The following is a 25,544-nucleotide window of genomic DNA, read 5'->3' as shown; positions in this document are numbered from 1 at the left end:
CCCAGTTAGGAATTTATGATTGGATTTCCCTGCAGGTTGCTTTCCATGGAACCCCCTTTTTTTTCTGTTCACACATCTATTTTTTTATTTATCATTTCTTATACTTTGTTAACATTCACTCTTTTCCCTTCTTTTGCTACATGGTCAGATTTCTCATCAGCTCTCTACCCACCTCATTAACTTGGAATATCTTTGCTTCTCTGTCCTATTGGTAGTTACTTTCCCACTGGCTACCGTCAGAGTAGCTATAATTAAAAAAATCTGTATTAGCACATAAAAATGGAATAATAAACATTCTCCCACCTTGGGTTTTAGCTACACGTTAGAATTTTCTGTTCTTATTTTTCTCTTATTGTATGTCTCTTAATAAATACTTAAGCTGTGAATGATAAGTTCTTGGCCATGTTACCCTCATCCTGTTGCATTGTGCCTTTTTTCCAAACTTTCCTTTGTCTTCTCTATCTTGAGATTTCTGCCTAGAGTACATGTTTCAAGACTCCCTCAGATTGCATTCATTGGTTAAATAGTTCCTTAGTTCTTGAACGTTCGTAAGGTGTTTTTTTTTTAATTTTTAATTTTATGTTTTCCCTGGCAAGTGAAGAGCATCTTGGTTGGGCTTTTTCTCTTCATAGTTATCATTGAACATATGCTCTGGTTCCCAGTATTTCAGTTGAGAAATCTGATGCAACAGATTTCTATACATCCTCTGTTCCATTTGTTTGAGTGACTGTATGTTTCTTCCTAATCTTCAGAGTCTCTGACCACTGACTCTGAAAAGACTGCAGAATAACCTGTAGCAGAGCCAAGTTTATTGCCTCCTGCAAGAAGGGAGACCATGACACTGACTGAGCGTTGCAGGGGATGGGGGACATAAATTTATGATTTATGAGGTTTGTGAGGTTTGTTAGGGTCTGGTTGTTCAGTGCAAGGACATAAATTAGAGAAAGTTTTTGATAAAAATAATTTAAGACGGGTGGGCTGAGTAACAGGAATTTAATAAGGATTAGCTGAGCTGTCTATTGTTCAGATAAATGGCTTTCTGGAAAGTTCCTGAAACCAACAATAAAATTATCTGTGACTTCATCTTGCTGGGTAAGAGCTTTCTGAAATAGTAAAGTCATATTAATGCAGACAGTTGAATAGTCAAGTCATGTTAATGCAGTAATACCGTGTGGTTGCAGATGACTTCCCATCCCAGTTTGAATATTTTACAAGTCTAGGCATGTGTCTTTTTTATCTTCATTAATGCTGCCTGAGCTTGTCGTGAGGCTTTTCGGTCTGGAGAATTATCCCTTCTTTCAGCTCAGGGAGGTTTTCTTTTGTCCCCTCTCTCCCTTCTAATTATTTCCTCTCCATTCATTAGTGTTTCTTCTCCAGGAAAGCCTGTTCTCTGCATGCCCTGCCTTCTCGTACTGTCGTTCACGTCTCTGATATTTGTCCTTGTGATGTCTGTTTGATCTTTCAGCACGCTGAATGGGTTTTTAGTGGTGACCATGCCCCTTTGCATTTTGCCTAGTGAAATTTTAATTCCAGAATCCTGCAGTTTGGTTTTAGAGAGCTTTTTTGTGTTCCAGGAGTATGTCCTTGAAAAGTCCCCATTGCCTTCCCCCCCCCCTCCTTTTTTTTTTGGTCTTTTTCCTGGACACTTTTTGTTCTGGTTATTAATATTGGTTTCCCTCATTCAAGTAGGTTGTAATTTTCCTTTGACTTTTAATGGATGTCCGTCTGTCAGGCAGGCGAAGAGGGCTCTTGGGCAGTAGTAGTACATCGCCTAGTACTAGAGGACAAGAACGTGTGTGTGTCGTAATGGATGAGTGTGAGCCATCAGAGCTGGGACTCATCGGCTGAGTTCTGGGGAGACTCCTAGGGCCTCAGGAGCACTTTAGCTTAGCAGTGCAGTGATGCATGAGCCCACTAGGGTCAGTAGGGCTGGACAGCCCCTCCAGGCAGTGGCCACAGTGTCTTCCCAAGTAGAACCAACTAAGACTTCTGGTGAGGTGCCTTGAGGGGGCTTTCAAATCTGTGGTTAAGCCAGGGGGGGTCCTTGGGCATAAGGGACTTGTGAGAGCCCTCTCTCGAGGAGTTTTTCGAGAACTCTGGCTGCAGGTGCATTCTCTAGCTCTCCTAGGACAGCAGGAGAGCATTGGGGGCACACATTCTAGAGCCAGACAATCTAGATATGAATCCTGGCTCTGCCCTTTACTGTCTGGTCCTCTTGGGAAAACTACTTAACTCGTATGTTCCAACCATCTTGTCTCTAAAATGAAGGAATAATAATACTAATTTTCTTAAGTTGATATGAGGATCAAATGATTTTCACCTTGAAGGAAAGAGGCAGAGTGCTCTTGGAACAGTGCCCAGTGCATGGAAGATACTCAGCAAGTGTTAGCTGTTGCCATCTAATAGGGCTGCTGTGAGGATTGTGTTCATATGTGCAAAGTACTAATGTGTGGCAGTAAATGTTAGGATTATTTATTCTATTATTTTATGTGAAGCTGACTTATGGCACTTTGAAATATTATGACATAAAAATATTAGCAAAGCACTGTGGCTGGGTAGCTCAGTTATTTAGAGCATTGTCCCGATACACCAAGTTTGCAGGTTTGATCCCCTCATTGGGGCTCGTGCAAGAATCAACCGACGAATGCACAAATATGTGGAACAGCAAATTGATGCTTCTCTCTCTCTCTCCCTCTACCCTTCCTCTCCCTGTAAAATCCATAGATAAAAATTAAAAAATAATACAAAGCCGTACTTTATCTTTTAAATTTAGAATGTCCCCTAAATTAATTTCATCATTAATTTAAAAGTTGGGATGGCGAGTGACTGATAAACAGTATAAACTCTTCTATACCCCTCACCCACAGATACTGTTGTTAATATTTTACCACATAGGCTTTATTATTATTATTTTCTCTCTTTCTGAACCGTTTGTAAATTGAAAACAGACTCATTACCCTCGAGTGCATTAGTGCAAATTAACTACAAACAAAGACCCTCTACTACTCCATCATGGTACAACCATCAGCACAGGAAATTAGGTGTGGTGTGGCCATCTAATCCACCAACTCCATTCACATTTTATTAGTTGCCTCAATAGTGGTCTTTAGAGCAAAATAACCTCAGATTATGTGTGGGACTTTTGTCAGCATGTTTTTCCCCTTCAATCTAGAACATTTACTCAGTACTCTCCTGACCTTACTATTTTTTTTTTAATTAACTGATAGTCTTATAGGAAATGACCTTACTATTTTTGAAGAGACTAGGCCAGGTATTTTGTACAATGTCCCTTAATTTGCTTTTCTCTGATGTTTTCCCTGCATTAAATTTTGGTTAAGTATTTTTGGCATGAAAAAGACAAGTGCTGTATTTGTTTGTTGCATCCTTTCAGGTGTCAGTGTATCCCACAATGGGTAAAATTATCTTTGGTTTGATGACTAGTTTTTTCACTATAAAGTTTCCCTTTTATCCTTTGTAATTAATGAGTATATTGTGGGGGAAGATTCTGAGACCTTGTGCATGTCCATTCCTCCTCCGAATTTTCACCCACTCATTTCGGCATCACCATTGCTTCTCTACTGAATCAGTTCTAATCATGATGAACGTTTTCTGATTCTGTCATTCCTTCTACATGTGTTAGCTGGCATTTTGCTGAGAGGAAGTGCTTTCTTTTCTATTTACTCATGTGTATGTTTATATTCACATAGACTCAAGGATTCCTTTTAGGGGATTGTGATCTGATGTTTTCATTTATTTATTTATTTTCACCTTTTAATTACTTTATTGTTGTTCAATTATAGTTGTCTGTGTTTTCCCCCCACCACTCCCCGCAACTCCAGCCAAGCTCACCTCTCTCCCTTGCTTCCACCCTCCTCCTTGGTTTTGTCCATATGTCCTTTAAAGTAGTTCCCAATGATGTTTTCATTTATATCGATGCTCAGATTGGCACGGATTTGAACAGTAGGAATCCCTTCAAGCTAGCTCCTGCATTTTTGTAGAAGTTTTCATCCCTCTCTGAGCACTCCTCTCCTTATGGTATAAACATTTTTTTAGGACTTTTATTTCCTTGTCTCAGCCTCAAATTGATGTTTTGTAAGGAGTGGAGAATGACACTTATAAACCAAAGATCTGGGCACTAGGCGAGATTATTGCTATTGCAGCTGCTATTGAGGTGTCCCTGCTCTCAGTGGGGAGACCGGAGGATTGAGGTGTGTGTATGTACACACACCTCTGTTTATTTAAAAATATTAAATCATGTGTCAGTACATGTAGACATAATACCTCCGTGTCTACAGGGTTCATTCTTGTTTTCTCCATTTCCATATTTGTAACTCCCTTCTCTTAACAGGAGAAACCTGGCTCTGATTAGTGTACTTACTGCTTAATCCTTCTGTATGTAACCAGTTTGCCAGTTCTGCCTGGCTGCTGCCTGGCATGGTGGCCATCCTTGCTCAGACACCTGTTTGGCTTAACCAACCACACCAGATAACCACCTTGCTCAGACTTGGGCCTGTTCATCTCTAACAAGTATTGAGGAAGAGGAACGGGCCCTGGTGGCTTTTCAGTGGAATTTTTCAGTTATTCAGGAAGAAAAGGAGCAAGGGTAGAACTGAATGTTTTTTTCCTAAGCATTTGCTGAAATGCTTAGGAAAAATGAACTGAATTTCATTTGATGAAATTAAAAAAAATCATTACTCCTGTTAGGGCCATGCTTTTTAAATTTGATAGCACTCTGATCGTACTGTGGAGTCACAGCTGCATGTAGGACTCAGTTATAACAGAACAGTGACTTGCTCTTTCCAAACATAGATTGTGTTTTGGGTGAGGGAGTTCATAATTTACTGAACATTAGTTTTTTACAATTCAGTTGTTCTTAAAAGGGTACATTTGTCTGTCTTTTAAGGGGATATTGTATAAGATGAAAAAACTTCTCTTCCCAATCCTGAAAAAATTCTAGCAAAATAAAGGTTTGATCATGCTAGAGAAACAACCCAGCAGTCTGGAAACATATGTCATGTCCTACCCACTAGGACTACCACTTGGAAATTTGTATAAGGGGGAATTTCTAGTTAAGGAAACCAAATGTTACTATGCTATTAATGAAGCCTCTTTTTAAAAAAACTATTAATTTATTTTTAGAGAGAAGGAAAAGAAGGAGAAAGAGTGGGAGAGAAACATCAATGTGTGGTTGCCTCTCATGTGTCCCCTACTGGGGACCTGGCCTGCAGCCTAGGCATGTGACCTGACTGGGAATCCAACCAGCGACCCTTTGCTTCACAGGCCCATGCTTAATGCACTGAGCCACACCAGCCAGGGCTTACTAATGGAGACTTTTAAGAGCTCCAGATAGCAAGCTGGTGCCACAGTACCCAGGGATAAGCTTCCAGGTATACCAGTAGCCAGGGTGGAAGGAAATGCGACAGTGCAGGGATATTAAAGGAGGATATCAAATAGCGTTTTACTGGAAAATTTTGAGAATTTCCTAATGTATTTATTTTACATATCTAACTGTAATGGAAGACAGATGTTAATGGTGTCTTGGTATGTGCTTTTTTATTCTTTTTCTTGGGGATCTGCATTAATAGACTGAGAACAATTGTTACCATTAGTCTGATTATCTATGATTGTGTAGTTGTATTTAAAAAACTATCCAAAATTTAGTGGCTTCAAACATCAGGCATTTAATTATGTTTCATGGTTTGTAACATAATAAAATAGACAGTGAGCGAGGCACCGCTGGGCAGTATTTTTCCATGTGGTGCTGACCATGGTCTAGTTGGTATTGATCAGGCAGTCGCTCTCTGGAGGGCCTAGAATGTCTTCATGCAGAGGCCCCGCATCCTGGCCGGCATCTGAAAGGTTGGGCTCAGCTGAGCCCCACTTCTTATGTAGTCTTGGGTCTCTCCCCATGGTCTCTGTAGCATTTGGTGGTTAGACTTCTTTTATGATGACTCAGGGTTCCAAGACACCAATGAGAAAGCAGGCAGTTTAAGAAGCTGCACTGGGTCTGGCTTAGCAACCCGTGTCAGTGAAAGCCCCAATAGACTAGCCTAGAAGTGAGGAGAGGGGAATTCAACCCCTTAATGGGAAGGGAGTCAAATACCGTAGTTTGTGGCCATCTTTGATGCACCACACTTTGAAAATATTATGAGTAGGAGATGAATGGATTTTTTAAACTTTTTCTTAAAACTCTATATAAAATAAAATGTTTTTTTGCTGAAATTATAATTGCTAATATTCAACATAGTACATTTAAAATTTTGAAATACAGTTTTTTACTATTCAAATTAAAGCTCAAATGGTTGTACCTCAAATGAGGGATTATGTTTGTAAAACACAAATCCTTGGCTTAACACCTGTTTTTCTGCTCTATCTAACAGGTTTATGAGCTTTAAAAATATAAGCATTCGGTAATGGAAAAAGTATGATCAAAGTAATGTATAATAATACAAATATAAAAATAAAGTAGGAAACAAAACAAAAAATAAGTATTTAAGTATCTTGAATAAAGCAAGATTATTGTAAATTCTCAATATTTTATTTTTCAGGATTTTTAACACCCTTTTATTTTTACTTAAACAATTTAAAGAAAGGCTGTGATTATAAAAAGGTTTTATTTTCCAGTGTTTCTGTATTGATTTACTCTTTGACTTGCAATGACTAGAATTGATGTGACAAGAGTTTCTATTCCTTTTATGTCTCTTGTTACCTATGAAACATTTTAGCTCAAAGGTTAATTTGTGAAAACTTATTTGAAATAAAATCAAATCAGATTTGCAGAAGAGTTGCAAAGATTAAGAGTCCCTGAATACCCTGCACTCAGCTTCTCCTCATGTTAATATCTTATATAATCACATTGTATTTGTTCAACACCAGGAAATTAACATTTTAATTAAAATAGCTATATTTTCCAAAACAGTTGGAGTGAGAAAAATGACCTTGTTTTAACATCTTTGCACATTAATACCTGGCTTAGTGGAAAATAGTTGGATTCTGTATCTGCTCTCTGAATTGACAGTGGTAGTGATGTCTGTCATATGCCCTATAACCTCTGGAAAACTGTATACATGTGAGAAAAGGAGAACACAACAACAAGTAAAAAATCAATAATATCAGGAATATTACTGGGCTACTGAATGGGTCTCTAGGTCTTCCCTGAGATTCTCAGATCACACTTTTTGAGAACCACTGGTATAAAAAAGTGAGGTCAGCCTTTTGTCAGATATTTCTATGATAGAATCGTGCCTTTACCACTTATTTCTGTGTGACTGTAGCCAAACTGCTTATCCTCTTCCAACTTCTGTGCCCTAGTTTGTAAAATGGAAATAAAATGCTAAGTTCACATAGTTCTTGTGAGGATTAAATGAGATAAAGTATATGAAAGCATCTAGCATAGTTCTGTAAATATAGATGATCAAGATTTACTCTCTTTTGCAATAATTGGAAGTATTACAGTGAAGATGAGTTGAGCAGAGAAAATACCGTAAAGAATATAAAAGGTATAGGGAGGGAGATCAGGAAGCAATATATGGCAAACTGTCTAAAAAGATGATTACCAATGATTCTTCCAGTCACTTACTAGACATTCATGTCTTTCTTTCTACCAAGAGATGGGATCTATTTCCCTTCCCTTTGAATCTGGGCTGACCCTGTGATTTACTTTGACCAATAGAGTATATCAAGGGTCATAGTATGCTAAGTCTAGGCCTTAGGAAACTGGGCAGCTTCTACACCTCCTCTCTCAGAGCCCTCATCACCATGTGATGAAGTCAGAATACCCTGCTGGAGAGGGAGGACTTGGAGGATGGGAGACTGTGAAGAGAGAGATGGAGAGAGAGCCAGAGAGCCTCCAGACATCCTACTCACTGCAAGTGAGATGTCGGTGCATGAATGAAGCTGCTTTATGTGCTTGAGCCCACACAATCCTCTCCAGCCAACATCAGCTAGAGTGGATAAAAGTTGTTTCTTCCAAGCCCTGCCCAAATTGCAGAATTATGAGAAAATTGTGGTTGTTCCTTTAAGCCACTAAGTTTTGAGGTGATTTGTTCCATAGCAATAGATAACAGAAACATTAGATACAAGTCTGAGGAAAGTTCATTAGTGTGAACAAACTTTTATATATGATAAATATAAGCGGCCGCTTGAAAAATAAACACATTTTACTTTTTTTTTTAAATTACCAAATGAGGGCTTTCTTGACAAATTCCTCAATTAGCAGTGAAGGTAACTTGTAGTCAAAAACCATTAAATGGTAAAGGTATTAGCCAGTGATACATGTGGTTATGGGTTAATACCCCAAATTTATAAAGAACCCAGACAACTCAACACCAGAGCAACAACCAACCCAATTGAAAAGTGGACAGAAGATCTGAATAGACACTTTCTCAAAGAGGACATGAAGATGGCCAATAGACATATGAAAAGTACTCAACACCACTAACAGTCACAGAAATGCAAATTAAAACCACAATGAGATCCCACCTCTCACTTGTCAGAATAGCTACCTTCAACAAATCAACAAACAAGTGATGGCAAGGATGTGGAGAAAAGGCAACCCTTGTGCACTGTTGGTGGGAATGCAGATCGCAATAACCACTATGGAAAACAGTGTGGACTTTCCTCAAAAAATTAAGAATGGAATTGCTTTATGACCCAGTGATTCCACTTCTGGGAATATATCCAGAGAAACTCAAAACACCAATCTGAAAGAATATAAGCACCCTTATGTTCATTGCAGTGTTATTCACAGTCACTGAGATATGGAAGCAGCCCAAGTGTCTATCAACAGATAAGTGGGCAAAAAAGCTGTGCCACATATTGGGTTGGCCAAAACTCACATGTTTTTTTCCCCATAAAATAAAAGACACGTTTTTCATTTTTACCAATAACTTTATTGATTTGAATATTTTATGTCAGCTCTCTCCAACATGGTAGGACATTGATTGTTCTCAAGTAATGTCTTGATTTGTTTTTTTATTTTTTTAATTAGTTTATTGTTGTTCAGTTACAGTTGCCTTCATTTACCCGCACCACTCCCCCCTACCCTAGCCAAACCAACCTCCCTCCCTTGCTTCCATTCCCGCCTTGGTTTTTGTTCATGTATCCTTTATAGTAGTTCCTGAAAACCCTTCTCCCCACTGTCCCCTCCCCCCTCCCCCCTGGCTATTGTTAGATTGTTCTTAATTTCAAAGTCTCTGGTTATATTTTGTTTGCTTTTTTCTTTTGTTGATTATGTTCCAGTTAAAGGTGAGATCATATGGTATTTGTCTCTTACTGCCTGGCTTATTTCACTTAGCATAATGCTCTCTCGTTCCATCCATTCTGTAGCAAAGGGTAGGAAGCTCCTTCTTTCTCTCTTCTGCGTAGAATTTCATTGTGTAAATGTACCATAGTTTTTTGATCCACTCATTTACTGGTGCACACTTAGGTTGTTTCCAGCACTTGGCTATTGTAAATTGTGCTGCTATGAACATTGGGGTGCATAGGTTCTTTTGGATTGGTGCTTCAGGGCTCTTAGAGTATAATCCCAGCAGTGGAATTGCTGGGTCAAAAGGCAGTTCCATTTTTAGTTTTCTGAAGAAATTCCATACTGTTTTCCATAATGGTTGTACCAGTCTGCATTCCAGCAACAGTGCTAAGGTTCCCTTTTCTCTGCACCCTGTCCAACACTTGTTTGTTGGTTTGTTTATGATGGCCATTTTAATCGGGGTGAAGTGATATCTCATTGTGGTTTTAATTTGCATCTCTCTGATGACTAGTGATGCTGAGCATCTTTTCATGTGTCTATGGGCCCTCTGTATGTCCTTGTTGGAGAAGTGTCTGTTCAGGTCTTTTGCCCATTTTTTAATTAGGTTTTTTGTCTTCCTGGAGTGGAGTCGTGTGAGATCTTTATATATTTTAGAGATCAAACCCTTGCCCAAGGTATCATTGGCAAATATGCTTTCCCATATAGTTGGTTCTCTCTTCGTTTTAATAGTGTTTCCCTTAGCCTTGCAGAAGCTTTTTATTTTGATTTGTTTATTCTTTCCTTTATGTCCCTTGCTTTAGGGGACATATCAATGAAGATGTTGCTGCATGGAATGTCTGAGATTTTTCTGCCAATGTTTTTCTCTAGGACTTTTATGGTGTTATGACTTATATTTAAGTCTTTTATCCACCTTGATTTTATTTTTGTGTATGGTATAAGTTGGTGATTGAGTTTTATTTTTTTGCAAGCCGTCCAGCTCTCCCAACACCATTTGTTGAAGAGGCTATTTTTATTCCATTTTGTGCTGCTGCCCCCTTTGTCGAATATTAACTGAGTGTAGAGACTTAGATTTATTTCTGGGCTCTCCGTTTTGTTACATTGGTCTATGTGTCTGTTTTTATGCCAGTACCAGGCTGTTTTGATTATAGTGGCCTTGTAATACAGTTTGGTATCAGGTATTGTGATCCTTCCTACTTTGCTCTTCTTTCTTAAAATTTTTGCAGCTATTTGGGGTCATTTATGGTTCAGTATACATTTCAGAAGTGTTCTATATCTGTGAAATATGTCATTGATACTTTAACAGGGATTGCATTGAATCTATAAATTGCTTTGTGTAGTATTGCCTTTTGGATAATGTTAATTCTTCCATTCCATGAGCATGGTACATACTTCCATTTGTTTGTGTGTTCCTTAATTTCTTTCTTCAGTGTTGTATAGTTTTCTGAGTATAGGTCTTTTACCTCCTTGGTTAGGTTTATTCCTAGGTACTTTATTTTTCCTGTTGCTATATCAAATGGGTTGTTTTTTCTGATTTCTGTTTCTGATATTTCATTGTTGGTATACAAAAGTGCCTTTGATTTCTGAGTATTGACTTTGTATCCCACTGTTTTGCCAAAGTCATTTATTAGGTTGAGTAGTTTTTTCTGTGTATACTATCATGCCATCTGCAAACAATGATGGTTTTACTTTCTCCTTTCCAATTTGGATGCCTTTTATTTCTTTTTCTTGTCTGATTGCTGTGGCTAGGAAGTCCAGTACTATGTTGAATAGGAGTGATGAAAGTGGGCATCCTTGTCTTGTTTAATGATTGCTTGTTTAATGATCCTTGTCTTGATTTGATTGCTATCAACTTCAACTAGTCCACTCGACCATGGAGCATCATCCAGCAAGAACTCTCTGGCACGAAGCTTTGCAAACCACTTCTGACACATTTGATCAATCACAACACCTTCTCTATATACTGTACAAATATTTTTTTGCATTTAAGTTGCATTTTTACCTTTCTTGAAATAATAAGCATAATATGCCAAAGATGTTGCATATTTTCTTCTATCTTCAGTATTAAAATGACTACCCAGAAAGTCACCAATTTTGATGTTTTTTAAATGCATGCTGATATGACAGCTGTTACAATACAATCTGACAAAGTTGTTTTGAGTGAAGGTAAAGAAAGACAACAAAGCGCTACTAGAGCCATCTTACAGAAAAAACCAAATGAACTTTTTGGCCGACCCAATATATACAATGTAAGATTACTCAGCCATAAAAAAGAATGAAATCTTACTTTTGCAGCAGGCTGGATAGACCTGGAGGGTATTATGCTAAGTGAAATAAGTCACACAGAGAAAGACAAGTACCATATGATTTCACTTATATTTGGAGTCTAAAGAAGAAAATTAAACAAACAAACAAAATAGAAACAGACTCATAGATACAGAGAACAGACTAACAGGTGACAGAGGAGAGGGGTTCGGGGGCCTGGATGAAAAAGGTGAAGGGATTAAGAAGTACAATTTGGTAGTTATAGAATAATCACAGTGGCATAAATTACAGCATAGGGAATATAGTCAGTAATATCATAATAACTATGTGTGGGGCCAGGTATGTATGTGAAACAGCAGGGGAACCCTCTGTGCAGTACAGGATTGTCTCACTGCTGTGCTGTACATCTAAAACTAATACAGAGTAATACTGAACGTAAACTGTAATTGAAAAATAAAAAAAATTTAACAAATTGAAAAACCCATGAGATGGTGGTTAACAATACGTGGTTTGAGAAGCAATTATCATTTGATTCCTGCAAAATGTCTCCAAGCTTCTACTTTACCTTATCCTGATGGGCCTGAGGTAAAAAAACTTCACATGATTTAAGTTTTCCCAGAGAACTTGGAATCTAATAGGTAAAAATGCTACATGAAAATATAGTGAATTTTAAAGGCATAACATTAAATAATCTTTTGAAGGATTCATTTTCCCAACTCTGTGAAGGAGTGAACTTTGTGAAGGAGATTGTCTTAAATGTGATAGTTATTCTGTGCAGCTGGTAAAAACCTGCCTTTCTGGTTTGAAGTGTCAGGTTAGTCAGCGATGGTGTTATTACTCATTTGAAGAATTCTTTGTTCTGGTTGAAAGTCTCACTGATGGTATTTTTTAATAAACTTGTTCTACTTGGGAGTCTCTCTCTAATATTATAAGCCTTTTGTAGCTCAGTTCTTTCCAGAATGTTGGGAGTATGTTGGCAGTAAAAGTAATCTATCTTCATTGGCTGAGATTTAAGTGGCATATAATTCACAATCCAAAAAATATGTTGCAGGCATTTTGTTTACTCTCATTTGAAAAGGGAATTAATACATTGTAACATTTTTGGTATATTTTTTCCATTACCATGGAGTTCCCTTATACTCCCCTTCCCCCCTCACAGTCAGCACACTGTTGCCTGTGTCCATGAGTCCTTTTTCCTTTTTGCTCACTCCCTTCATCCCCTACCCTCACCACCCCCTACTGTATCATTTAAATGAAGTTTTTCTGAATGGAGTAATAAAAAGTCAATTGCTTCCTTTATTTTCTTCCTAGCTGTTTCGTATCTATCCATTTTGTTTTCCTAATGATAGAAAACAAAATTCCTGTCAAATTTATTTTATTGCATAAAGAAAACTGTACATTTCTATAAGATTTACATGTAAAAATTAATATCGGGTCCCTTTATATTTTGGTATCTTGTAAATTTGAAAAGTACGCTACATACTCCTTAAACTAGTTTCAGAGTCCGAGTCTGTTGGAACTATATGATACTGAAACAAATGTGTGTTTCTTTAAATTAAAAGTAAGGTGAAGTAGCTTCGAATCAGGCAAGTACTGAGGTCAGGATAACTGAATCCATGCAGCTTTCTCTTTGCTTTCGTAGGTCTGACTGGTCAGGAGACACGGACATCTTCCTTAGGAGGCAGGAAGAGAGGTTTAGTTCATAGGCCACCATATTTCCAATATTATATCTCTCCCTTGCTTGTTGGCCCTTAGCATTAATTCAGTGAACTTTTAGGTATTTTTAATATGTGTAGCTTATTGGACTGCCTGGAAAGGAAATGGTGTATAGTTTAGTACTTGCTTTCAAAATGTCTAAATATTAGAAGAGTTAAAAGAAGTAGAAAATGGCTTTAGTAAAGGCAGAATAGTGTCAGTCCCAGAGATGTGCAAAAACTGGACACTTCATAGGTTCAGTGGAGACAGAGGTCATAATGTGGCTGAGGCGAAGGGCTGGCTGTTGTGGAGCAGGTGGCGTTGGGACTGGGTCTCAGAGGCTCAGGGGGTTTTGGTGAGGACCGAGCAGGGAAGACATTCCAGATAAAGGGAAGAGGAGAAACAAGCCCAGGCCCAGGGAGGCCTCAGGAATTCCTTTCCTGATACTAGTGTTGTTTGGTTCTCAGGTTTCATTAGTGGAGGTCCATTGTGTGTCAAAGACAATTTTTAAATTTATTCTTCCTTCAGAAACTCCTTGGTCGTGTGGCTAAGTGCCATGGTCACAGTTATGTCTTATTTTGTAGCATTTTAGACACTTCTCATTTTGGTAGAGATTTCTGCTAGAAATGGTCAGAAAGAACAGGAATGATGCTAAATGTAGTCATATTCAGGTCTTTGTTTTGCCAAGTACTGAAAGAGTTAAGGGACCAGGGGGTATGTAGGCTCCACACTAGTATTTAATGGCCTATAATCTTTAGCTCAGGAGGAATTCAGATTTAAAGTTGCATTTTTTGGTGGAGAAATGGGGAGTGTGAATTGTTTATATGTAAACATGGCGAACAAATTGACAGCTCAGCACCGCAGTCCTGTCTGTCTCTGTGTGTTTTACTTAACAAACCTCTTTGTGCATGAACTGGAGCCACAAAACAACTGCCCTCTGAGCCAAAAAAGGTAACGACTAGGTTCCACTTGGCATAGATTTGCTCTTTAAAAATAGTTCTGTGCAGGTAAAACGTGTGCATAGTAATTAGTCAGGTGTACAAAAAAGCTTCTGATGAAAACTGAGTCCTTCCCTGTCTCACTTTCTAGAAGCTTTAGCCACTCTGGAGCCCCCGGGCTTCTTTCGTTCAGGTTGTGATGGGCCAGTCAGTGCTCCCCCCATAGAGGGTCTCTGTGTTGTGTTCTGGGCACATCTTGCTCCTCTGGCATGGTTGTTATAATACTTTTTCCATGTTCTAGAGATGAATCACTTGCTAGCATGAATAGTTGCTCAATAAATATTTGAATGAATGAAGTCATGTTTCTTTGATAATATACTTGATGGTACTTACTTGTCCTTTTCTGGTAATAAATCCTGACACTGGCCTGTTCCTTGCCCAGTGTATTTCCAGTTTGTTCTTTGGCTCTTGTGTCAGTTCTCTAATGGTTTTTAATTTTTCTTTTATTCAAGTATAATTTCTTTTAAACCTGAAGACTTTTAATTTGGAACTGCAAAATAGAGCCCATGGGCAGTTTCTGTGAGGAACTCACATGAAGAAAGAGTAAGTGTGAAAGCAGAAGGCTGATCGGAAGGGGTCAGTTAGGTCAGGACTGGCAGAAATTTGAGCTGGTGATATGCACCCCAACCTGGTAGCGAATTTATTGCTGGCATCCACTCTTCTGGGTCTTGTCATATTACAGGATGACAGATGAGAATTAAGAGCTTCTCACGGACATATTTGCTTAGAGTAGTGACAGAATGATAGTATTTCTGAGGTTCACCTGGCTGTGTTCCAGGTGCCTATGTAGGTAGACACACCCATAATACAAAGCTGTGCAGGGAATCATGAGAGGTTGTGTTTTCTCATGGGTAAGCTCTGGAGTCACTGCATAATGCTGCGTGCTTTCTCTGTGGTTTCTCTGTACAGGGTGATAAGTACACTGAAGGGGGATATTTCTAAAGAATTTTCAGCACCAGATTCTGGATAAATGCAAAATTGTCACAGAGGATGGACAGACAATGTTCTGGTATTTTTGGAATGATTGTTTTGGAAAATGGTGATTTCTTCTTCTACGCATGAAATCTTTGCCATTTCTATATACTTTCCAAACTACTTGTTTGGAAAGTATATGGAACTTGTTTTATAAACTTGTTTTCCAAGTTTGCTTTTGTGTATATTTTTCATGAGTAGAGTATTATATCTTCTTTATACTTTATAAATAACATTTCTTGTGGAAGCAAAAATTTTTTTCATAAAGATAGCCTGGATATTTATATATATATCTATAGTATAGATTATAAATTGATTTAGAAATAAATTATATATTATATATAAATTATATATTGTGCATAATATAAATATATAATAATGTTTATATATTTTTATGTGTGCATGATATATATAATTATAGCACTGAAATGAGGGCAGATTGAAATATTATATATATACATTATATTTAAGTCTGCCCCCATTTTAGTGCTACAATTTTGAGGATAATTTACTCTCCTCTTGTGTACAGAGTACTTCTTTACCTGGGAAGTACTCTCCCTTCTTCTGGGACAGAAGGACCAGGTTGGATTTGTGGGCTCTACCTGTTCCAGTTACTCTGTCCGTTCCTGCCTGTGCCTCGCTGGGAGAAAGGACCCAGAGGGAGATTAGATCAAGATGGAATACTAGCCTCATATGCTAGCCTTCCAGAAATATTTTGAAGTAATAGGAAAGATATGTGTGCATTTTCCACAGCAGACGGGAAAAAATAAGAAAGGCTGATTTCAGCTGGCCAGAAACTATTAAAAAAAATTCCTGAGGCAAAAGGCAAATGTGAAACAATTGAAACTGAAAACCATACTCCAAAACCTGGGCAGGATTATGGAAGGAGGTAGTGATGGATTAAGGACTGTTCCCAGTTTAGTGGCTATGGATGTATGGGGATTAGGAGGAGACCCAAGCAACCATCAGGTGATATCCATAGAACTTGCAAGGCATTGAGTCTCTTTCCAGTAAATCTTAACATGGTGATTTAGCAAGAGTCAATTATTATTGTTTACAATCAAGAATTCTGCTTGATGCACTCACATTCCTACGATAAACTAATTTGTATTCATAATGATATTTATAGTATACAATTTAAATTTCCTATACTCTTACTTAGGATTTGTGGTTCTTGGGTCCAAATGTATATATTCAGTGCTCTCACAGCGCAAGAGAATGGAGGCTGGTGGAGTGCCTGCCTGTTCTCTTTCAGTGTTTCAAAAATGCTGGGAAACCTGGTTCAGGAATTGGTTTTTATTACTCTTTGTCACAATTGATTCCACCTCTGGATCAGTGAGTTCTTAATAATTCCTTCACCTTTGCCTCACTTACTCAGAAGTCAGAGTCCTTGGCTGAAGCCAGGTCATGTGTCCCCCGGTCCAGTTGCCAGGTGTTAGGAATTCTGGATCCTGCCTCCACGAAGGCTCACAAAGTAAGAATCCTCTCCACATAGGGAGGGAGCTTGATATTATACCCCCCAAAAGAACCAAAATGGGAAATTCTCTATTAAGAATATTTGACACGAGAAACTCTTTTAATATTACTCATACAGGAAAGAACAAAAAGCATGAAATCATCTCAGATTCCCATAAAGAAAATGATAAAATTATCACCCGTTCTTGATTAAAAATCAAAACAGAACAAAACAAATAAGAAGACCAAAAAGCAGGAATAAAAAGAAACTTCTGTTTGATGAAGGGCATATGCAAAAGACTATGGTGTGGTCATTCCAATACTTAGTGGTAAAATTTTAGAAGTAATTCTGTTCAAGTCTAGAAAAAGAGAAGATGAATGCTGTCATGACTCTCAGTCATTTTTTTATTGAGGCCTCAGCCAATGAAGTAAGAAGAAGAAAGAAATATGGAGGAGGCATTCTGGAAATGGAAGAACTAGAACATTTACTCTTTGAAAAGACTCCATAGATAAACTCTTTTTAAAAATATTTTATTTATTTATTTTTAGAGAGAGGGGAAGGGAGGGAGAGAGAGAGGGAGATAAACATTGATGTGTGTGAGAGAAGCATCAGCCAGTTGCCTCTCACACACCCCAGGTGTGTGAGAATTCTGACTGGGAATCAAACTGGCGACCTTTCACTTTGTGGGGTGAGCCCCATTCCAACTGAGCCACACCAGTCAGGGCCATAGACCAAAACTGGTTTCACTAGCCCTGGCAAGGTAGCTCCTTTGTGGGTTTGATTTCTGGTCAAGATACATACAAGGAGCAACCAATGAATGCATGAATAAGTGGAAAAACAAATCAATGTTTTCTTCTCTCTCTAATATCAAGGAAAAAAACAACTCTTCACTCATATGAGTTTAGCAAGATGGCTAGGAAATAGACCAATGTAATAAAGTCAGTTGCTTTCCAGTATACTAGCAATAGCCATTCAGATAGTAATCTAAGGTATAACTAAAACTATAAAATATCTAAGAATAAGCCTATATTAGTTTATTATTGCCCAGTAACAGCTTACCACAAGTTGGAGGCTTAAACATACCCCTACCTATTTTCTTACCATTCTGTAGGTTGGAAGTCTAGGACAGTGTGGCTGGGTTCCCTGCTTATTCTCTTGGCTGAAATCAAGGTATTGGTCATCTGGGCTTTTATCTGAAGGTTCTAAGGAAGAGTCTGCTTCCAGACTCAGATGGTTAGCAAAGCCCCATTCTTGTGGTTGTAGGACTGAGGTTCCCATTTTCTTACTGGCTGTCAGTTGGGTTCCACTCTCAGCTCCTTAAGGCTGTTTGTACTGCTTTCTCAGATGGCCCCTTCGTCTTTTCAGTGGCAAGCACCTGTGCAGGTGTTCTTACGCTTTGAGTGCCTTACTTTCCCTTTGCCTTTCTCTTTTGTTGGAGTAATTGCTTTGCTTGTAAGGTCCCAAGTGATTAGGGCAGATAAACTGCGATAAGTCCTTAGATTAAGGCCTATATCCTGTGACATATAACCCCATCACAGGGGTGATATTTATCATGCTCACCGATTCCAGGAATTAAAGCAGGATATATTTTGGGAGTGGGAACCACTTTATAAATTCTGCCTTCCACAATGCCAAAGTAGAATTTTATAAGGCCTACATGAAAAAAAGCATGAAACTCCCTTGAAGGATATGAAAGAAAACCATATGGGTTTTGCTTTGTAAATATGATGTCTCCCCCACTAAGTCTGTCAGTTAAATTTAATTCATCAGATTTCCCAACAGAATTGTTTATTAAATTGGTAAGCTGGTTCTAAACTTGCTCTAGCAGAGAAAAATGTCTAAATATTGGCAAAGACAATTTTGAAAAAGAATGATGGGTATCAACAAGTTAAACTATCGTAAACGCATTAAAATCTTAGAGGATTGGTTCAGGAATAATCATATGGGAATAATCCCATAATTATATGGGATACAGTGAGAGTTCATTTAATAGATAATAAAGTTGTTTCAAATCCAAAGAAATGATGGCCTTTCTGGTAGAAAACCGTGCAGTTGTTTCTCCACTTGGAAACAAAATTAGGCTCTTATCACAGGCACAAAAATAATTTGCAGACAGTGTGAAGAGCTAACTATACTAAGTAAAATTGTATTAGAAGTGCTTAGTAGAATTTGCTCATAAACTTTGGGTTAGTTAGAGAACGCCTAACCCAAATGCGAGGAAATGCAGTCGATTAGCAAGCACGTGACAGAGCAGTTACCTTCTTCCCCGTTATTTGCTCAATCAGATTGGAGAATTTTTGCTCAATCCAAATGCTGGCAAGGGTGTGGGGAAACAGACTTTCATCGAATGAATTGTAATGGTCTTTTGGCAGTGCCTATTGTAATTTAAAGTATGCGTATCCCTACATGAGTAATTTCTAGATTTTTACCCTGGCTGAAGGCATAGGTACTGAGCACAAAGATGTATTGACTCGATGTGGCGGTGTTATTACGTGAACAGCCTGGAAAGGTCTATCGTGGAGTGGTTTTTGTTTATAAATCTAATGGATTTTGAAAAGGGGCCAATTAAGTTCAACCAAGAGAAGTTAGAGGAAAACAAAATACCTGTGGGATTTGAAATAAGAACTATTTTTCCCCAATGTGTGCTTTTATCACCCATTTATGATACATTTAATTAACACATTTCTCTTAGGCTACAAATTCATTTTCTAAAAGCAGCGCAGTGTTGAGTACTCTCACCTGCAGGAGTGAGCATGCAACCTTAAGTCTCTGGGAGGAAACTGACACTGAACAAAGTCCTGCTTCATTAACGGGACTACTTGGGGACTTTTTTTTTTTTTTTTTTAACTATCCTTGTAATAGCTGCCAATGATGGGAAAACAAAGGAAATGCCCGCAGTCTGCGTGTATACCATTGACATGGATTGTTATCAAGATGAATGTGGTATGTGGAATAGTGCTTGCTGGTTAAGTGTTCATCTCATAGGTGTGAATTATTGGTATTTAAGCTGTTAGATGATAAGAATCTTAATTTCATTTCTGTGTATGTAGTGGGAGGGGAAGAAGAGAAATGAGATTTTTAGATAGGTGTCAGCTTTCATAGAGCAGCCAAGGGGAATGTTTTCTTCATGTTTTTGCTTATGTGAAAGAGATACAGTAAATGATTTTTGATAGGGCTTTTTAGAACATTAAAATTGACATCTTTATGGGTTTACTAGTTGAGGATTGAAAATAAAAGTCTTGGCTATTATTTAAAATTTTATGTCTTCTGTATTAATTGTGAGAGTAACACTTGTTGAAAATGGCTTAAAGTGAAAGATAATGGGATTTTTAACTAAAATATGTTTTTTGATGAATTTATTAGACGCTCTTTATATGAAAGCTTTTTTAAAAATCTCACCTGAGGATATTTTTAAAGATTGTAGGGAGAGAGGAAGGGAGCAAGGAGAGAGAGGGAGAGAGAGGGAGAGAGAGGGAAGGAGAAACATCAGTGTAAGAGAGAAACATCTATTGGTTGCCTCCTGTATTCACACCCTGACTAGGGATTGAATCCTCTGTCTAGATATTTGCCCTGACAGGGGATCAAACCTGCAACCTTCTGGTGTTTGGGACCAAGCTCCAACCAGCTGGGCCACCCAGCCAGGGCTATAAAAGATTCTTTTTTTAAAAAAAGTTAATTTTTATTGTATTTTTCTATACCATTTAGTCCCTTTCACCACCCCCTCCCCAGCAATCACCACACTGTTGTCCATGTCCAGGAGTTTCCTTTTTGCTCTTTCCTTTTTGCTCAGTTGCTCCATCCCCTAACTCTTCCCACTAGCTGTCATCCTGCTGTCCATCAAGAATTTTGTCCTGAAGATAATTTTCAGTTCCATAAGAAAATAAGTTTGTAATAATTTAAAACCCAAATTTTAAGATTGTTTTCCAAAGCAATTTCTTTAATACACTTTACTTAAAACCTCCTTTTCCTTTGTAACCAAAGCAACACTTAACAGAGGGAACTGTGGGCTAATAAAATTGCTCCTGTTGTGAGTGAAGCTAATAAAAGATGAGAACTGTGACTGTGTCCCACTGAGAATGACAAAACACCTTGTTAAAAATAAAGATAAAACTGTGCATTATTTTTGCAGAAGTCAACGAAAGGTTCCGTCGTCCTTGACCATGTATTCCGTCACGTAAACCTTGTGGAGATAGATTATTTCGGGCTGCGATACTGTGACAGAAGCCATCAGACAGTGAGTACAATGACTCCGTATTAAATCTTTGTGGTTTTAAATTTCACTCTGCCTCTGGTCTTTCTTGCTGTGGTTTTAGGAGGTTAGGGTCCTTGTAAATGAGAATGACTTGGAAAACCTTAAACACATTTTCCATTGTTAATTTCTTTGAAATTTTTTTTTTTTTTTTGCCAAACATCTACACAGCTGCAGGATTCACAACTTGCGTGTGTGTATTCCTTCTTACACATGGCTTGCCCGGCTTACATTTTCTTTTTTTTTTATTTTTTATTTTAATTTTTTTTTACCCCCCCTTCATTCCCCTCTACCCGCACACTCCCTCCCCCACCCTTCTCCCCCCCTTAGTTTATAACCACGTGTCTCAAGTTCTTTAGGTTCTATATTTCCCCCACTATTCTCACCCTCCCCCCCATCTATTTTCTACCTACCATCTATGCTATTTTCTGTGCCTTCTCCCCCCTTCTCCTCCTCCCACTCCCGTTGTTAACCCTCCATGTGATCTCCATTTCTATGGTTCCGCTCCCAATCTAGCTGTCCTCTTAGTTTGCTTTTGTTTTAGGTGTGGTTGTTAATAACTGTGAGTTTGCTGTCCTTTCACTGTTAATATTTTTCATCTTCTTTTTCTTATATGAGTCCCTTTAGCATTTCATATAATAATGGCTTGGTGATGATGAACTCCTTGAATTTGACCTTATCTGAGAAGCACTTTATCTGTCCTTCCATTCTAAATGAAAGTTTTGCTGGATAAAGCAATCTTGGCTGTAGGTCTTTGGATTTCATGACTTGGAATACTTCTTTCCAGCCCCTTCTTGCCTGTAAGGTCTCTTTTGAGAAATCCGCTGACAGTCTGATGGGTACTCCTTTGTAGGTGACTGTCCCCTTATCCCTTGCTGCTTCTAGGATTCTCTCCTTCATTTTAGTCTTGGCTAATGTAATTATGATGTGCCTTGGTGTGTTCCTTCTTGGGTCCAACTTCTTTGGCACTCTCTGAGCTTCCTGGATTTCCTGGAAGTCTATTTCCTTTGCCAGACTGGGGAAGTTCTCTTTTATTATTTGTTCAAATACATTTTCCACTCGTGGCTGTTTCCTTCCCCCTTCTGGTACCCCTATAATCCGGATGTTGGAACGTTTAAAGATGTCCTGGAGGTTCCTAAGCCTCTCCTCATTTTTTTGAATTCTCATTTCTTCATTCCTTTCTGGTCGGATGTTTCGTTCTTCCTTCTGGTCCATTCCATTGATTTGAGTCCCAGTTTCCTTTCCATCACTATTGGTTTCCTGGACATCTCCCTTCATTTCAATTAGTTTAGCCTTCATACGTTTCTCTAATTTGTGACTGTACTCTACCAATTCTGTGAGCATCCTGATAAATAGTGTTTTAAATTGGGCTTCTGAGAGCCTGGCAATCTGTTGGTCGCTTAGAGTTATTGGCTCTGGGACTTTGACTTCTTGCACCATCTTTTGGGCTGTTCGTGCCTGTTAAGTAGCAGGATCGGAGCCCTAGGTTTTCACCAGAGCAGGGCAACTCAGTTGCTGGGTTGTGACGTCGTGTGTGGGGGCGGGGCCAAAGAGGGACAATGGCTTCTCTCTGGTGCCCGCCGCTGCGACTCCCACCAGCACTGCAGCCACCACCGTCACCAGGGCCACGAGCCCCGCTCCTCGGCACGCGGGTGTGCCACCGCTGTCAGCCCTCCACCACTGGGTTTGCCCCCTGGGGCCTGTGTGGTCCGTCTCACTGCGCGCGAATGTGCGACCTTGGTCAGTCTGTTCCGCACCCCGACTAGTTCTGGGCTGCCTGTGCTCCTACATCTGCCCTGGCTGACCCAGCTCCTCTGCTGGCTCCACCTCTTACCGTCCTGGTTGAATGGTTCGTAGCTGTCGGACTTCCGTATAATTCGGTTTTCTGGCCTCTGGGTGTGTGGTAGTTCACCAAAACTTTTGTTGTATCCAAACTTGGTTGTGGGAGAAGGCACAGTGTTTCTACCTATGCCTCCATCTTGGCGGAAGTCCCGGCTTACATTTTGGCAGCCGTATCATGGCAAGTACTTTCCATTTGTGCTGTGAGGAGGACTCAGTAAACTGAGTAATGTGTTAGGAGTCAAGTGGCTGGTCTCTAGAAGTGACAGATGTTACTATCTTCTAAGAAAGCAAACGGTTAAAGAGAAGGAATATATACAGTGCAAAGAGGTGGCTATCTAAGTTTTAGAAGTGGGACAAGCAAGTATAAAGTAAAATAAGTAGAGGCTTTCATTCATAAGCTTGATGGAGTTAGAATAGTAAAGGTAATTGCTATCTGATGTCAATTGTTCACAAGGGTTTTGACTCAGAACTTCTTCCCAATTGTTGCATGACAGTTACTAAGAAACTCACTACATTGGTTAGTACGGATTGTCTGTGGTTATAAGGCTGAGAAGCTGTTTCTTAGCTGATAAACAGAGGACAGACTTTAGAGGTCATGGTTTTGAGGTACAAAAAGATATTCATTATTGACCTTTGTTTTAGTCTAAGAAAGACCTTAAGCCCTGATGGACACATGCTTACCTTAAAAATACCCTATTTGACTTACCTTTTATTTTCCATGCTGCTTACTTCTTGGTGAAATAAAATGTTGGTTCTTCTTCCTTCATCAGTTCTTCCAGCCTCCACTGGGTCATCTGGGGTCTGTCCAGTGAGGGACATGGTTGGCTGAGTGTTGTTTTCTAGCCCAGGTCTCAGTAATGTGCTCATATGAGAAGAGGCAGGCAAATGGAACATTACTACTGATGGTGATAAGTTGTGATTTTTCTTGAGCTAGTTTCACAACCTGTTCTGTTTCATAGGAGGATTTCACAAAGTAGGAATAAAAAGCTGGGTGTGTTGGTTAGCTTTCCGTAGAAAGGAATAGTTTTCTAAAGGCAAGTAGTCGTTAATGCGTACTTCAAAAGAAGGGAATGGCGTATGCAGAAGTTCGCTGAGTTCTGTCCCGTACAGGCCATGAATATAGCGGAACTGTAAATCTCTACCGAAAGGTTAGATTGAAGGCTGTAGAAGAGATCTTGTATTATATTCATGTTTTTGAAATAACATTTTTCCTAGCAGAAAAAAAATGTAGTTTCCTCATCTTATCTCGTATGTCAGACCTTGCCTGGAAAGACTGACTGTCTTCCTAAAATTATCCAGACTGTATCTTTTTTGCCTTTCCAAAGAGGAGGAAAATGTGAAAAGCCGGAGCATTTTAAACAATGACCTGTATCTTTACAAGAGAATTACCAGTTGGTATTGATGGTTTATTCGGAGTTTTCTAGGGCTTCTATTAGAACCCCCCCAAAATTTTTTTCTTACCTTTATTCCTAAAGTTTGGCATTTATGATAGTGTTTGTAATACAAGTGTTTTAGGAAAAGATAAATTACATAATTAGAAGGGAAGAGCTCTTAAGTAATTTTTTTATTCAGGTGTGTAAATCACATGAAAAAATGATTTTTGTTTCACCTCCTGATTTTTTTTTGGTGAACTCAGGTAAAACAGGTGATTTGTAAACATTGTGTAGTCTTTGCATGTTCAGGTGTCTGACTGCCTTATGTCCTTCTCAGCTGTGGGAAGGCATGAGAATAAGGTCATGAAAACTTGCCCTTCCTCCAGGTAACCCTTTAGTCACAGCGTACAGTTCTGGGGGACTGACAGAGCGTGGCTGGGTAGGAGCATGTGCTTCCATTCCTGGCTCACTCCTCTTGGGTGCTGAGGCAGAATTTCGGGTTTCTCACAGGAGCAGATCAGGCAGGTTTCTCACTGCGGAAGGGCCACGGCCCAAGGCACAACTTGAAGTTTCTAGGGAAGTTGTTGATAAACCCAAATCCATTTTTTTCCATCTTCTCTCTAAGTTAGTAGGAGCAGCTCTGCATATACCATAGTTACTTAATGTAAATATCTCATAGTTACTTGTTAAATATACATTTAAGGAATAACCCTATGCTGAGAAGGCACAGACATGGTAAAAAATACTTGCCTTAAAAATAGAGAGTAATGATTTCCATAAGTGTGCATTACTGTCCATTAGATTGGATTTTGTGGGTTGCTTTGTGTTTTTTAGTATCCTAATGTTCATTTTTAATAGGGAATGCCTGTGTAACAATCTATAGTGTAATTAAGACCTCCTTAAAGAAGACTTTGAGGCTCTAAGAAGGACCCCTTAGGTCTACCCTTTTGGCAAATAAAAAGAGAAAGTGGCATGAGCTCTGGCTGATAAAAGGGAATGAAGATTAACAAGGAAAGAAGAGATGGCTCACTTGTCCATGAAAAGCTTTGGGCTCTCCCTTCCATTACCAAATGATCATGCCTTGGGGTTATGCCTCAAACCGTGGTCAGGATGGGGAGTCGGGTGGGACTGGGTAACCTGCAGGGCTGCTGGTCAGCCAGTTATGGTCAAAGTATAAGGGTGCAAAATATAAGCAAGTGAGTTGAACTGGTAGTGGCTGAAGGGTCAGGGAGGGCTTTGTGTGTACGTTGGAGGTTTAGTGCATTTTGTCTGAGAAGATAGGCAACTACCCGAGAGCCTGATCAACATGTGCCTAGGAGAGATGGAGCGCACACGGCAAGGAACCTTTCTGCCCTGGAGGATCTGCCCTAGACAGTTCATCATTACCCGTCACCATCATTGGGATCAGTGCACTAGGTGCTATTGAAGATCTTCCGTATGTGGTCATTGC

The 25,544-nt window shown here is 39.0% G+C and overlaps 1 protein-coding gene across 4 annotated transcripts in view; it reads left to right on the top strand.

The window, feature by feature from the left end:
- EPB41L4A (erythrocyte membrane protein band 4.1 like 4A) overlaps positions 1–25,544 on the top strand; it is a 246,527-nt gene that overhangs the window by 78,609 nt on the left and 142,374 nt on the right. For all 4 annotated transcript variants that reach the window (XM_037032184.1, XM_037032183.1, XM_037032185.1 and 1 more), the window contains exon 2: positions 20,760–20,864. In XM_037032184.1, coding sequence (XP_036888079.1) covers positions 20,760–20,864 — 105 coding nt within the window. The remainder of the gene's footprint in view (positions 1–20,759; positions 20,865–25,544) is intronic.

Source organism: Sturnira hondurensis, unplaced genomic scaffold (genome assembly GCF_014824575.4).
Source record: "Sturnira hondurensis isolate 20B ecotype Veracruz unplaced genomic scaffold, ASM1482457v3 Scaffold0021354, whole genome shotgun sequence".
Classification (NCBI taxonomy): Eukaryota; Metazoa; Chordata; class Mammalia; order Chiroptera; family Phyllostomidae; genus Sturnira; species Sturnira hondurensis.
This window is presented reverse-complemented; position numbering and strand designations above follow the sequence as displayed.